This window comes from Tripterygium wilfordii, chromosome 22 (genome assembly GCF_013401445.1).
Source record: "Tripterygium wilfordii isolate XIE 37 chromosome 22, ASM1340144v1, whole genome shotgun sequence".
Taxonomy (NCBI): Eukaryota; Viridiplantae; Streptophyta; class Magnoliopsida; order Celastrales; family Celastraceae; genus Tripterygium; species Tripterygium wilfordii.
The window spans coordinates 9,062,458-9,076,808 of NC_052253.1; the positions used below are offsets into that span (position 1 = coordinate 9,062,458).

At 34.7% G+C, this 14,351-nt stretch overlaps 1 protein-coding gene across 4 annotated transcripts; it reads left to right on the forward strand.

The window, feature by feature from the left end:
* Positions 1-5,289: 5,289 nt before the first annotated feature.
* Positions 5,290-9,486, forward strand: LOC119991887 (probable serine/threonine-protein kinase WNK4). Of its 4 annotated transcripts, none has more exons than XM_038838401.1 (8): positions 5,290-5,308; positions 5,493-5,796; positions 6,379-6,644; positions 6,739-6,962; positions 7,050-7,207; positions 7,288-7,600; positions 7,876-8,184; positions 8,803-9,486. In XM_038838401.1, exons 2-8 carry the CDS (start codon positions 5,713-5,715, stop codon positions 9,264-9,266), a joined length of 1,818 nt encoding a protein of 605 aa, XP_038694329.1. In that variant the 5' UTR covers positions 5,290-5,308; positions 5,493-5,712; the 3' UTR covers positions 9,267-9,486. The 4 variants fall into 4 exon arrangements, with proteins under 4 accessions (XP_038694329.1, XP_038694328.1, XP_038694327.1 ...); XM_038838400.1 differs by lacking the exon at positions 5,290-5,308 and having other exon boundaries at positions 5,330-5,582; positions 5,701-5,796; positions 8,848-9,486; XM_038838399.1 differs by lacking the exon at positions 5,290-5,308 and having other exon boundaries at positions 5,333-5,582; positions 5,701-5,796.
* The last annotated feature ends 4,865 nt before the right edge of the window (positions 9,487-14,351 follow it).

Below are 14,351 nucleotides of genomic sequence, written 5' to 3' on the forward strand. Positions count from 1 at the left end.
ATATTATTATTTCACAAAAAAATTGTATTATAATAATTTATACTTGACAATAATTTATGTTATATTTTTAATATTTATAACTTATTAAAACATGTTATTATTAGTTTTATAAATTGTGAATAATTTATTTTGTTATTTATTTAAATATGTTACAACTTAAATCAAATTTACGCAACAATTTTAACACTTTATATACTACCAGCAAAAGGAGCACCAAACACCTACCAGCATTTCAAGAATCATGTATGCTACCATTTGTTACCATATTTATTATTTATAATATATGCTACAATAATCTTATTTGGCATATCTTCAAGTGAGATAGACAACGAAAAAAATTATACGTGATATCTATTTTACAAATCGAAATAATCTCAAGTGACAAACTTCGACAAATGTCAACGTTATGTCCTTAAACTATCAACGGTCAGTTATTTTTAAAAAAATTAATTAGAGCCGATTGATAATCAATAAAAAATCAAAGATAATTGTCGATTGGTCTGTTAAATTCATGTCAAAAAAAGAGACCATGACCAATTGTTTACACCCCTAGTTGACAATGAAGAAGAAGGATGACTCACAATTACGAGTGGCAACAACGTAACTCTGGTTAGGTTTGCACTCTCTCGTAGTGTGAGGCGAGAGAGGGAGGAGGCGATGTACGAGAATGAACGGGGCAAAGAGAGTAACTGCTTGTGTTTGGTGCAGTGGATCCGCTATGTGGAGCCTCTGCCCCAAACAAGTGCCACCCATCAACGGATCCACTACCCAAAAGCTCCCAATGAGAGCTTCTTTTGGGTGTTTCCGTCATCTAATATATATTTTTAAAAATTTTAAAACATGGGGCCACAATCATTACAGGAGTTTAACTTCTTTTTTGAAATAAAAACGTGGGGCCCATTGAAGATTTGTATATTTCATGTTATATTAACAAAAGTGGGCCCACTTTTGTTATAATTTATATTTAATAAAATAATTATTTATATTTTATATTTTAAATTTGACAACAATAGTTTTTATTTAGTATTTTTTAAATTATTGTACTTAACTTTTTTTACTTATTAATTTTAATTATGACTAATAGCCTAATTAGGTGGCAGTTTATTAATAAATAATTTATACTTAACAATTATACAAAATAGATCATTTATATTTTTGAACAAATTGAGGAAACAAAAAGATTACTGCAAAAAAAATATATATATAACCTGAATCATGTCAATAGTTTGAGCGGCTTCCCTACGCATGAAGACTATGGCATGGTTTTGGTTCTCACTCAGGCTTTCCTTCTCCAAGCTTGGAATGATCTCCAGGAAGTTTAATAGAATATACTTCCTACATACAGAAAAAGAACACAAACATGTCAAAATTATGAACGTATGAGTGTGTTTGGATTGAGGGATTTGGGGCAATATAAGAGAATGGAAGGGAAAATACATTTCCCTCTATCATGTTTGGATAGATAAAAAAAAATAGTTTAATTTACTAGTTTATCTTTATTTTTTATATTTAAGTGTTATGTCAAAGGGTAAAATAGGTTTTTAACTTATAAATAACTTAATTAATAATCTATCCCCTCTAAATGACTTCATTTTGGGAGAAAATAATTTTGAAAAAAATTTAATAAAATCTTCCTCCCAAATCTCTCTCCTTAATTTTTTATAAACTATCCAAATAAGGGAATTGAGAGAAAACTCATTTTTCCTTCTCTTCCCTTCCCTCCAAATCCCTCAATCCAAACACATTCTAAAACTCTAAGCTAAAATCTAATATGTTTTATTTAGTAAAGCAATATTGGGAAAAGCAAACATAGATATTGATAGATACTGTACACTAATACTCAATGTATGAAGCGCCATGCAAAATTGATAAAATCTTCTATGACACAAGCTCTTATAGCAAAAATAAAAGGACACTGCATACGATAAAACAAAATAGTAGTCTTAGGTAGTTTATGGAAGCCCAAGTCCTCTAAATGAAATTTTAAAACATTTTAGCTCTCAAAATACACGTTAGATTTTAGAAAAAATTACATATTTAAAATCAGTGCATAAAACTCTTTCTAACAAGATCCATTATCAATGAGTTTGATCAGGTAAATCTTAATTCCATTATTTTTTTGAATGAAATTTTTTAATTCCATTGTTTTTTGAATAAAATTTTCATAAACAACAAATTCAGAATGATGAATCATCACTAGTTTTGCGGCTCCACCACATCTTGTTGGTTATAGTCTCCGCAATCCCGTCGATTATAGTCTCCAACCCAGGTGCAGCCGAAACCGCCGCACAGGTCGAATCAGTCACCACCACCAATGCCCTTCTCTACAGTTCATCCCTTTCTCCATCTTTCTCTGCAACCAGATCTATGCTTACAAGCACTTCTTCCAGATCTATGTTCACATTGGGCATCGACAGTGGATCTCAACAATGTCCCTGCTGTTGAGCTGGAGTCTGCCATTGAGCAAGAAATGGGTTTGTTTAAAATCCTCCACTCCACTCCACTGCCTCACACCCTCACGTCGACCCCAAGCCAGAGATGGGTTTGTTTCAAGGTTTTGTGCAGGTCATTTTCCACCTTGTTGGCGAGCACTGAAGTAGAAAGGTCTTCGTCTTTCCAAGATAATCTTGTTTTAAATAGATCTTGTTCTAACAGATCTTCATAGATAATTTGTAACTTCTTTTTTGTTTTTGTTTTTTTTTTTAACTTTCATGGGTGGAAAGAGAAACGAATAAAAAAAATTACACTAAAGCAGGTTTGAATTTTATTTTTTAATTAATTATACACTTGTTAAACGAAAATTAGTTAAAGGGTTAGTTTGATAAAACATTTATAAAATAACAAATATGCCAATAGAAATGTTGATAACAGAAATGCTTGACAATTTTAATAGCATATATGCTGTTTGAATGTTGTGTGATGTTTGATTGAACTTTTTCTGATAACATTTTTATTGTGTAGCATATTATGATAAATTACGTGCAGAGGTATTATTTATATTAATTGTAATTGACAAATATACATGTATCCAATTCTAAAAATTAATATATATTAATTTTAATAAATTAAATATACGTACTTAATTACCAATTAATAAATGAATTAAAGTTTTAATTAAATTAAATTTATTTTTAAGTACTTTATTAAATGAGAAATATTTTATAATATGTGGAAGGAGCAGCAGCTGCTTCTCTGACTACCAAACGGAGAAGCTTCTAGGTCATCGATAGCAAGTTTCGTCCGTTTAACGCATATGAGGGCAAAATTGGAATAAACATATTATGATGGAGACAAAATGGAGAAAAGCTAGTCAAATGTGGTAAAATTGTATTTAGTAGTAGCATTTTCAGAAGTAGTATAAATGATCTCTAAAAATCCCTGGGAATATGTGTCCATATTCTGGTGTTTGGATGATCATTAGCATTTATAATAACAGATAGTACAAATATTGGTAGAAATTGTTATCCAAATAGGGCCTTTATTTTTATTTTATAATCACATGGATGTCATGTCAACATTTTTGTCGGAATCAACATTGGAAAGTTGACTTAGGATAGAAACCATGTGGAAAACAATAGTTTGAGGATAGAATGAAGGAAATATAATAGTCTAAGGAAATATAATATTTTAGCCATTTCCTGTGTCGAAAACAACACTAGAAGTATTTCAAGGACAAAATGAGATCCAAAAGGCATTAATAAAAATTGAAAGAATTCTCAGAAGCACAGATCAATGAATTTTCATGCTATTAGATGGTGTTTACCCCTTGAGGAACAAACTCGTCATGATCCAGTTGCTGTCATCGCTGAAACTTCTTCGGCTCAAGTTTCCTTATTCCTTTCTCTACCCTCTCTCTCTCAACCATCCTGTCCAGATCGAAGCCTCACCACGCTGTCTCTCTCTCTCTGACTTGGTCATTCATCTCTCCAGGGTCTTAATATGAAGTTTGCTCGCTCTCTCTCAACCAGCCTGTTCAGATCGAAGCCTCACCACCTTGTCTCTCTCTCTTTGACTTGGTCATTCATCTCTCCAGGGTGTTGATTTGAAGTTTGCTCGAGTTTGCAATCAACGTGAGGGGAAGAAGAGGTAATACACGGACCCAAACGTAAGGTTTTCACGTCTTCCAAAATCAAGAGGCGCGAATTTAGAAACCGTAGGTGAATCTGGACTAATATAGTATATAGTGGGAGAATCGAATAGGCGTCAATTGACTTTAACTAAATTTAACTCTCTTAAGATTAACTCAAGTCCAATTTTTTTTTTTTTTAAATTTTTTTAATTTGGATTAAATGCCAAGTGACAATCATATGCTCCTTACAGGACCTGATGTGGACACTCTCAAGAACATCCCTTGATCCTCTATTCCTCTATATATAGATAAATCATTTATATTTTTTAAAAAGTTAATTAATAAATCATTTTATTAATATTTTAAGACAATCATTTTAATTTTGATATAAAATATTTAAAAATTAATGCTTAAAATTAATTTTAATAGAAATTATATTAACTAGTTTAAATTAATAAAAATTTTAATTATAAAATCATAAAATCTAATATTATAATGATTTAATTCAATAGCTTTTCCCCTAAAAATTTTAATGATAAAATCATAAAATCTAATACTATAAAATTATAAATTTTAATGATTTAATAAAAATTTTAATTATAAAATCATAAAATCTAATATTATAATGATTTAATTCAATAGCTTTTCCCCTAAAAATTTTAATGATAAAATCATAAAATCTAATATTATAAAATTATAAATTTTAATGATTTAATAAAAATTTTAATTATAAAATCATAAAATCTAATATTATAATGATTTAATTCAATAGCTTTTCCCATAACATCAGCTTTTAGTTTGCCAAACATCTCATAACATATCACAAAGTTTTAAGCTCAACTTTTTTCCATAACTTTTCCACTAGCATTGAAAATCAATCTAATCGCTCTACCAAACAGACCCTTAGAGATTTTGGGATTTAGAGATTGTAATATTTTTGTGATATGCTTGGTAGATTTCAGGTGGATGTGAAGTGTAAAATTTAAATCATGTGGGATAGTAGGTGTAAAACTTATGCCAAGTGAGATGTCATGTATGATTTCCCCAAGTCGAAATTATTTGCAGGATGAATTTGGTATCTATGAATAATTTAAGAATGAAATTAAGAGAAAATTTTGAAAGACTAAAGTGAAACATGGGTATAATCCAGAGACCAAATATTATATTTTAGGGATAAATATTCAAGTTAGACTTGCTGGCTTGTCCTATTTGGTTCATCAACGTCATGTCTGCCAACAAGTACTCATTTTTGTTTTCTCTTCCAATTGAGTTTTGGTTTTTTGGATTTTCATTCAAATGCTTTCACTTCAATAAAGCTTAGCCACAGATTCTCTTTCAATCACAACAATTATTTTGCTTAATTGTCTGAATTATTCTTTTGCGTTGTCGTAATCTACAGAAATTAATCCACTCGTGTTTGCAGACACAAAATAGTGCCGTTTTGGAAATGGCTTGCTGGATTGACGACTACTGGAAGCTCTCTTTTTTTGGCTCCTGTCCAGTGTCTTCTCCTGTGAGACCTCGAATCTAAACATCTTCTTACATTGCACATGCTTTTTCATTCCACCAAACATGTATTTGTAGTTCAACCTCCATAGTTGTTACGATTTATTAATTACCTGATTGTCAAGAGCCCACAAAACATGTACACAAAGCGACTTGGAGACGAAACCCATAGCCATGATGATGGTTATGCCGAAACCGACCCGACTGGCCGCTACGGTCGCGTAAGTTTTTGAGCTGCTTCCTTTTGGTCACTACTTCTATAATATTTAGCAATTTTATCAGCTGGGTTTTGTTCCTTTTGATATAATTTGGTGTTTTATCAACTGGGTTTTGACGATTTTCTGCCACATCTAACTTTAGTGGTCGAATTCGTGCTGGATATACATATTAAAATTATTTTGTCGTTCAAAGTATTTCAATTTTCTTGCATTAGTGTGTGAACTCACAATTGTTACTGTTAGTGATTGAGTTTTGAGAAACTAGTTTGGTAAAGCAACCCTTCCCATTAAAATCCCCTTATTTTCTAACTTCACTGGATGATGCAATAACTTTCCAGGGAAGTCGTAATTAGTAAGTGCCAGAGCTAATTACTTGGTCATGTGCTGATTCAGGACTTTGAATTTCAATCTATCTCCTTTTTCCTGCCATCTATTAATTAAAATCCTCAACCTGAACAATTGACTTGGATGAAATTAGATGTTGCTTGTTGATTCGATAGCAAGATAGTGGTCTACTCATTTGTTAATAACACTCATCACTCAATTGATCTAAAATCTCATTTTATGTCTGTTATGTGTCTCCAGTTTGACGAAGTACTTGGTAAAGGAGCTATGAAAACAGTGTACAAGGGCATTGATGTGGTTCTTGGAATTGAGGTGGCATGGAACAGGGTCAAAATCAATGAGGCACTCCGCTCACCGGTGGATTTGGAGCGCTTGTACTCGGAGGTTCATCTTCTTAGTACCCTCAATCACGACTCTATCATTAAGTTCTACACCTCCTGGATTGATGTTAACCGTAGGACCTTCAACTTCATCACCGAAATGTTCACTTCAGGAACTCTCAGAGAGTACTTCTTTCTTTTTCACTCAAATCAATTTCAGTAGTCACTCACGTCAATTAGGCACTAATTCATTCTTAATCAACTTTGTGATACTATGCAGATACCGGAACAAATATAAGCATGTGGACACACGGGCCATAAAGAGCTGGGCACGCCAAGTCTTGCAAGGCCTTGTTTACCTCCATGGCCATGACCCTCCAGTAATTCATAGAGATCTTAAATGTGATAACGTATTTGTTAATGGTCACCTTGGGCAAGTCAAGATTGGTGATTTAGGCCTTGCTGCAATTCTCAAAGGATCTAAATCAGCCCACAGTGTCATAGGTAAACATTCTCTCTCTGTCAGGCTATGTTTTGGTGCTAATTTTCATTCCAATTTTAGTTGGTTTTCAATATGATAAATTTTTTCAGGAACACCAGAGTTCATGGCACCAGAATTATATGAAGAAGATTACAATGAACTTGTTGATGTCTACTCATTTGGCATGTGTGTGCTGGAGATGCTTACAACTGAGTACCCATATGGTGAATGTGCTAATCCTGCTCAAATTTACAAGAAAGTTACCTCGGTAAAGTCTTGGTTTCGATATTAAACCTAGATTATTATGGGTGAACTAGAGAATGATGTTTCACAACTTTCATTGTTAAGGGGAAACTACCAGGAGCATTCTACCGAATTCAAGACTTTGAAGCACAGCGATTCGTTGGAAAATGCTTAGTGAATGCATCTAAGAGGTTATCAGCAAAACAATTACTGCTGGACCCATTTCTTGCCTCTGACGAAGCACCTAAACCAGTTCTTATGACAAAAATTGGATATCAAAAGCCATTTTTGAATGATAGAGAAATGGAGAAACTGAGATTGACCGATGCTCCACCAAGAACGGACATGACAATCACAGGGAAGCTGAATTCTGAAGATGATACCATTTTTCTTAAAGTCCAAATCACTGATGAAGATGGTAAGTTCCCCTCATACGTCACTACTTCAAGCTCGAGTATGGTTTGAATTTAGGATTCGTAACTTAAAAAGACTTGAACTCGAGTTTATCACATTCTCCATGAGCTGAGGTTGTGTTTGATCCCTCGATCTTGTGCTAAAGTTGAATATGATAGGTTGTATCACCAATGAGGTTGAAAACCTGAAACATTTGTCTTGCCTCGAGTCCTTGACTAAGCATATATCAAAAGTTTCTCAACTGTTCAATAACTCTTGCTCTTATTTTTGTTGTCGAAGGTTCTGCCAGGAACATATATTTCCCATTTGATATTGTAAATGATACTCCAATAGATGTTGCAATGGAGATGGTGAAGGAGCTAGAGATAGCTGATTGGGATCCGTCTGAAATTGCAGAAATGATTGATGCAGAGATTAATGCTCTGGTGCCAGATTGGAATCAATCTGAAGCCCATGAGACATTTAACTACCAAGAAGATGATGATGAGCCTTCTCCTACTCTCCCCTCTTTCTCCTCTTGTTCATCATCTCAAGCGTCGGTTTCGGGCATGTTCCCTAAAACTACAAATGACCAAGATTGGCTCCAAGGTATGGCCGCCATACTCTCCTGAAGTTAATTGGTATCCATATCATTATATATTCATTTATAGAGACTGAACTGAGTAGTCTTCATTCTAAAGATCTTTATAGGAAAAAGGATATTAGATTAGCCAGATTATTTCAGTGCCTTAACCTGGATTTGATGTACATATTTCCCGGTAAAGGCTTTATATTCCTGATAAGTACCCTGTAGGTTTTAACAAGCCTTTTTTTAGTAACTCGTACTTTTTCGACTTCCATTATCAAATGCGCTTGTAAATATGCATATGCAGCTACATTTAAGCTGCTCCACCATGTATATTATTATTTTTTTAATAATCAACCTATATCATTTTATTATTATTATTACTTTGACTCAATGTTTAAGGTTCCCTAGAACAATCATTTTCATGTTTGAGAAGGTGAAGCTTTTTGAATGCATGCATCTGCAAAATTCCTAGAAACTTAAGTTTTGTTCTTCCAGATCAGGAAAACAATCTGAAAATGTTAAGCAAAGGATGTCTTAAAAATAGGGGTGACTCATAGCGTTATAGCCTTATAGGAAACAACACAGGAGGAATAATATTGTAAAATCTCAAATATCAACTGCGAACGATTGCTTTGCAGATTGTTTGATTGATGATACAAGCTCTGAAAGCTCTTCCCACTCAGGAGCGTATTCCAACTTGAATTACATTTACGGCCATGAGAAACAATCTGATTTGGGCCCTTCAAGAAGCAATAAACATCCAATCATGAAGACCTTCAACTCAACAAGATTTGGTCCACAAGAACATTCAAACATAGGAAAGTCGATTGCTGCAATTGCCTACAAACAATGTCAGGTCCTTGTGGAGTCTCGCTATGGTGCTTCTGGTTCTAAATGCAATAAATTGATGGACAATCGTAGATTAATGAGGAACCGGTCGCTGGTAGATGTTCGTAGCCAGTTACTACACAGGTCATTGGTGGAAGAGGTGAGCAAGAGACGCCTGTTCAACACTGTTGGAGCAGTTGAAAATATAGGTTTTCAGGCTCCTTGTGAGGTTTCTGAGAAGCATAGAGGGAAGACTTCTGGCAGAAGGCATTGAGTATCCTCCTCACGAACATGTTTAATGATAAAGATAAAAGCAGAATGCTTGTGCGGAAAGCTGCATTAATGCCTAATGTAAGTATTTGTTTACATAATAGTGTGCTGTGTAACTTGAAGACCCCTTGTATACAAAGTTTCTAGTGATTTAGTCTGTGTTTAATAATGTTGACAAGTATTCATAGTAAAGAGGAAGAGATTGACTACACTACTTTTTGATAGAAGCATGTGTTGGAGTTTCGTTTGGGTGCACCTGCCCTCTATATTCTGTTAAGTGAATAGAATCTCTCTTTAACTATTGAGTAGTTACGCCTACACCTTAATGGACTAATAGTCGACCAAGTTTCTAGCAGGAAGGACAAACTTGTATGGCAAGGGAGGTTGGGGATTTAATTCCTCTGTATCAGTAGCTATGAAAGAAACAAGTCCTGACAAATAGTTTTCCCATGGGAACTCATCAATGGCTCAATCATAGGTAAAATACCTAAAACTCTCATGTGGTCCTGCTCCTCCAATTTGTTTGTGTTCATGGGTGTGGTCATGGTCCTGTCATTGGAGTGTTATAGAGTTACTTGTTAGCTGTTACTCATCACTTCACAGAGGTTTCAAACTCTCCCTAACATGTCCATGGCTGCTAGATATGTATTAGTTGTACATATCAGATTTGGATTGGCCATTACTGTATTACATAATGTTGCACAAGAAGATGCAAATGAGCAGCAAAACGGTCTTGATTCACCTCGACAATAGGATGACGTAGGATTTGCTGCTATAGGATTTACTGTTGCGGCTGATTTTATTATACCTGCTTTCTGTGCAGATTTTGTTGCTATGTAGACATGTCCGGACGGGAAGGGGTTCCGTCCGGACGGGTGACGCCTAGTCTTCCTTTTTTGGTTGACAAAACACAATCTATCCGGACACTTAATTATGTGTCCGGACAGATCACACATTCAAACATTATAAGTTGTACTCGGGACAGATTTATGGAATTTTAATAATTTCTTTGTTTTGGGAGAGTTCTTTTTAGGGTTTTAGAGAGAGACAAAAACTGGGAGTGATGAGTGTTTGGTGAAATCAATCGTGAGTGTACAAGGATGATTACTTGTGGATTTCTCAAGGGGTATTGATCAAAGCTTGGGAGGAGCAAACTTGGAGGTTGTCCAAGAGGCTTGGTTTTATTTATCTAGTAGAGTACTCACTCATACAACCCCCGTGAACGTAGGTTTACTATAGCCTAATCATGTAAATTCCGATGTCTTCTTTGCTTTTTACTTGATTTACTTTTGTTGTGTGCTTGATTATTGCTTGTGGTGGTTGAATCTTTGGTCCTGATTGGTTTTGCCGATTTATTGTTTATTGAGGTAGTTTACATTGTGTGTGTTCCCAACAGATGATGATACTCATTTGAATTTAGTGAAAGGTAACAGGCAAGAAGCTCTTCCAAATGTATTGATGTACTGAGATTGTTTTCCACAATCATTTCCACCATGGATTCTCTGGAGTCTCTTCGAGGATTCAAGTGAGGATTTCTCCACAGAAAAGCTGTCTCCAAGGCATCTACCCCTAGATGGTACACTCTTTCTTGAATGACCCTGAATTTTCTTGCTTGAAAATTTTGGAGCATTCAATTGTAACGACCTGTCTCGGAGTAGGTCTACGAAATTACTAAACTAACCTTGACTATCAAATTTTTTTGTCAAAATCCACCCAATGCATTTATTATTAAAAATAAATAATAGAAATATTCAAAACAACCAACCAAATTCAATACGGGAAAGCTTAAACGACAACAACCTAGCAAAACTACCCATAACCCAGTAGATCCTATTATCCATGTCACCACGATCACGTTACTGGAAACTGGTCGCCATCTACGAAGTCACTTGAAAGTGGGGGAATCAAAAGAGAGGGTGAGTCATAATGCCCAGTAGGGGTAAGTACCCGATAGAAACCCAGATACCTATGTGGTAGGCATCCGAGTGCGCAACAATCACACAAACGAAGCGAACAACGATAAACGAATATCGAAACAGCCAACAAAATAAAGAGTAGATTAAATCTACTTGAACAGAGAGCAACAATTGAAACAACCAAAATAAAATTAAAAATATTACTATGCGATTTAGACATAAATTTGTGAAGAAATATAAATAATATTTCGAATGTTTTATTTTTTTAAGGCTTAAGGTTTTAAAATAAAATTTGTTTATTTAAAACATTTTCTAGCAATCTAAAGGATCAAATGGTGTCATGCCAAGTTTACAAGGATCAATCGCACAAGATAACCAACTACAAGGATAATCTAATCCAAACAACCAATCGAATATCAAAACACACTTACAATCAAGAACAATCAACAATACCGAAAGGAATTTATCAACAGGTGCACTATTGCAAGATCAACGAATAGAGATCATGAAACGATAAGACGAAATAAGCAACGACCACGATTTTCAAGAATGGAGCATGAAACAATTGAGAACAAATCAAGTACTATTCAAGTGAAATGAGCGATTCACGAAATCTTACGAAACAAGAATATCGGGCACTAGAGGCCAATAAATATAGAACTCCTATCTCGATAGTAGTGCGTAAAATCTAAAGCGTCTACTCTGTCTCTTCGACCCCCTATAAAATAGCAATGTATAGCGAATTATTGAATCCTCTAAAAATTACTTGCACTATCTAAAATAATATACCGACTTTCTAAAATTTCCAAGTACAGTTTGGCATGCAATGAAACCCCCACACCCCCCGGGAACTGGGCTTTAAGCCTAACTGGTTAATCGGTCAAATCAACTCTGGTCAATATGCCAAAGTGAAAATAGACTTAAAACAAATAGCCCAACTTATCAAGAGAATTGGACCAAGTTAAGTTATTTAGATGGGAAGCTCCACGGGGAAACAAGGACAAATTAGACCAACTTTGTTTCCATGAGTTACAGTCACTCATGGCCTAGCTAATCAAATTTAGTCAAAGTTTTTCACGGTCGATATGAATTAAAATGTCCAAGTAGTCTAAGTAACTCAATGGGCTAAAATCAAGTAAGGCAAAAATTGCTCACCCATGTCATGGTTAGCATTCCATGATCTTGTGGTGTTGTGAAGCTTGCGCCTAATGCTTAAGAGTGTGTTTGGATTGAAGGATTTGGGGAAAGAGAAGAGAAGGGAAGGAAAAATACATTTCTCTCTCTCATGTTTGGATAGATAAAAAAAGAAAGGAAAGAAAAGTAATTGAATTTACTAGTTTATCCTTATTTTTTATGTTTAAGTATTATGTCAAAGGGTAAAATAGGTTTTTAACTTATAAATAACTTAATTAATAATATATTCCTTCTAAATGACTCCATTTTGGGAGAAAAGATTTTTGACAAAAATTTAATGAAATCTTCCTCCCAAATCCCTTCAAATCTCTCCCCTTAATTTTTTATAAACTATCCAAACAAGAGAATTGGAAGGAAATTCCATTTTCCTTCCCTTCCCTTCCCTCCAAATCTCTAAATCCAAACACACTTTAAATTTCAAAAGCAAGTGGGCGTGACCCAGAAGTCTTAAATGACACCAATAGTTTCTTGCCAAAGGATGTGCCCTTGACCACTAATTGCATAGCAAGGTCCCAATTCTTCTCTATTTGAATATTTTTGCTTCAGATGCAATTTTTGGAAAAGCCTTTGGGACGTCTGACTTTCCATGCATGAACCATCGTAGGTTCAATCCAATACCACCAGCAACTATGAGAACTCGATCATTATCAAGAATTCTCCTTGCACCCTTCTCTAATCGATGATCATCTCCTCCGGGGGTTTGTCAAAAGGAGCGGTTCCTATAGGTTTTTAGAGTTTGTAGAAACGTTGAGAGAAAAGAAACAGAAAGAAGAGAATCATGGTTTCTTTACACGCGCGCACACACACATATATATAATTTTTTCTTTTTTAAAATTTTTTTTTCGACAGAGAGAGACCTACTTGCTTCTAACCCTTCCATTTCAAAAGGGCTTCTCCCTTGATCGAATTTTCTCGACTTTGTTTGTATTTGAGGGAGTGAATCTAGCTCATAAATGGTTTTGAACTTGAAAGAATTTAAATATTTAACCTTTCGAGTTTGTGTACCACAATAAACTCACAGAGAGGATCGCATTGGCTTGCCTTACAAATCCTCTTTGTCTCTCTGCTTTACGAACCCTCTTTGTCTCTTAATATTACGAATTACGAACCATTGCTTCGGGTCTCTACAACTTTGATCAAGGGGCTACTAGAGTCCTTGTATTTGTACACACACCAAATCCCAACGTTCAAAGATGGTGAATCTAAGAGTATGTTTGGATTGAGGGATTTGGAGGGAAGGGAAGCGAAATGAAATAGAGGTTCCTTCCAATTATCTTGTTTTAATAGTTTATAAAAAAAGTAAGAGGAGGGCTTTGGAGGGATTTGGAGGGAATTGGAGGGAAGATTTCATTAAATGTTTGTCAAAATTATTCCTCCCCAAAATGGAGTCATTTGGAGGGAAGAGATTACTAATTAAATCATTTATAAGTTAAATACCTATTTTACCCTTGTACATAATATTTTAACATAAAAATAAGGATAAATTAGTTAATTAAACAAATTTTCGATTGAGGGATTTGGGGGAAGGGAAGGGAAGAGAAGGGGGGGGGGGGGGGAGGGGAGGGGGAGAGAAAGGAAGGGAAAATACATTTCCCTCTCTCATGTTTGGATAGATAAAAAAAAGAAAGGAAAGAAAAGTAGTTTAATTTACTAGTTTATCCTTATTTTTTATGTTTAAGTATTATGTTCAAGGGTAAAATAGGCTTTAAACTTCTAAGTAACTTAATTAGTAATCTCTTCCCTCCAAATGACTCCATTTTGGGAGGAAAGAATTTTGACAAAAATTTAATGAAATCTTCCTCCCAAATCCCCTCAAATCCCTCCCCTCAATTTTTTATAAACTATCCAAACAAGGGAATTGGAAAGAAACTCTCTTTCCCTTCTCTTCCCTTCCATTCCCTCCAAATCTCTCAATCCAAACATACTTTAGTGTGTTTGGATTGAGAGATTTGGGGGGAAGGGAAGAGAAGGGAAGAGAA

Excerpts from the sequence above, each read along its gene's own strand:
- LOC119991887 (XM_038838399.1), top strand. The coding sequence starts at position 5,517 with ATGGCTTGCTGGATTGACGACTACTGGAAGCTCTCTTTTTTTGGCTCC. Across the intron at positions 5,583-5,700 it reads CCTGTCCAGTGTCTTCTCCT|AGCCCACAAAACATGTACAC; the intron begins GTGAGACCTCGA and ends CTGATTGTCAAG. Across the intron at positions 7,208-7,287 it reads TTTACAAGAAAGTTACCTCG|GGGAAACTACCAGGAGCATT; the intron begins GTAAAGTCTTGG and ends TTCATTGTTAAG.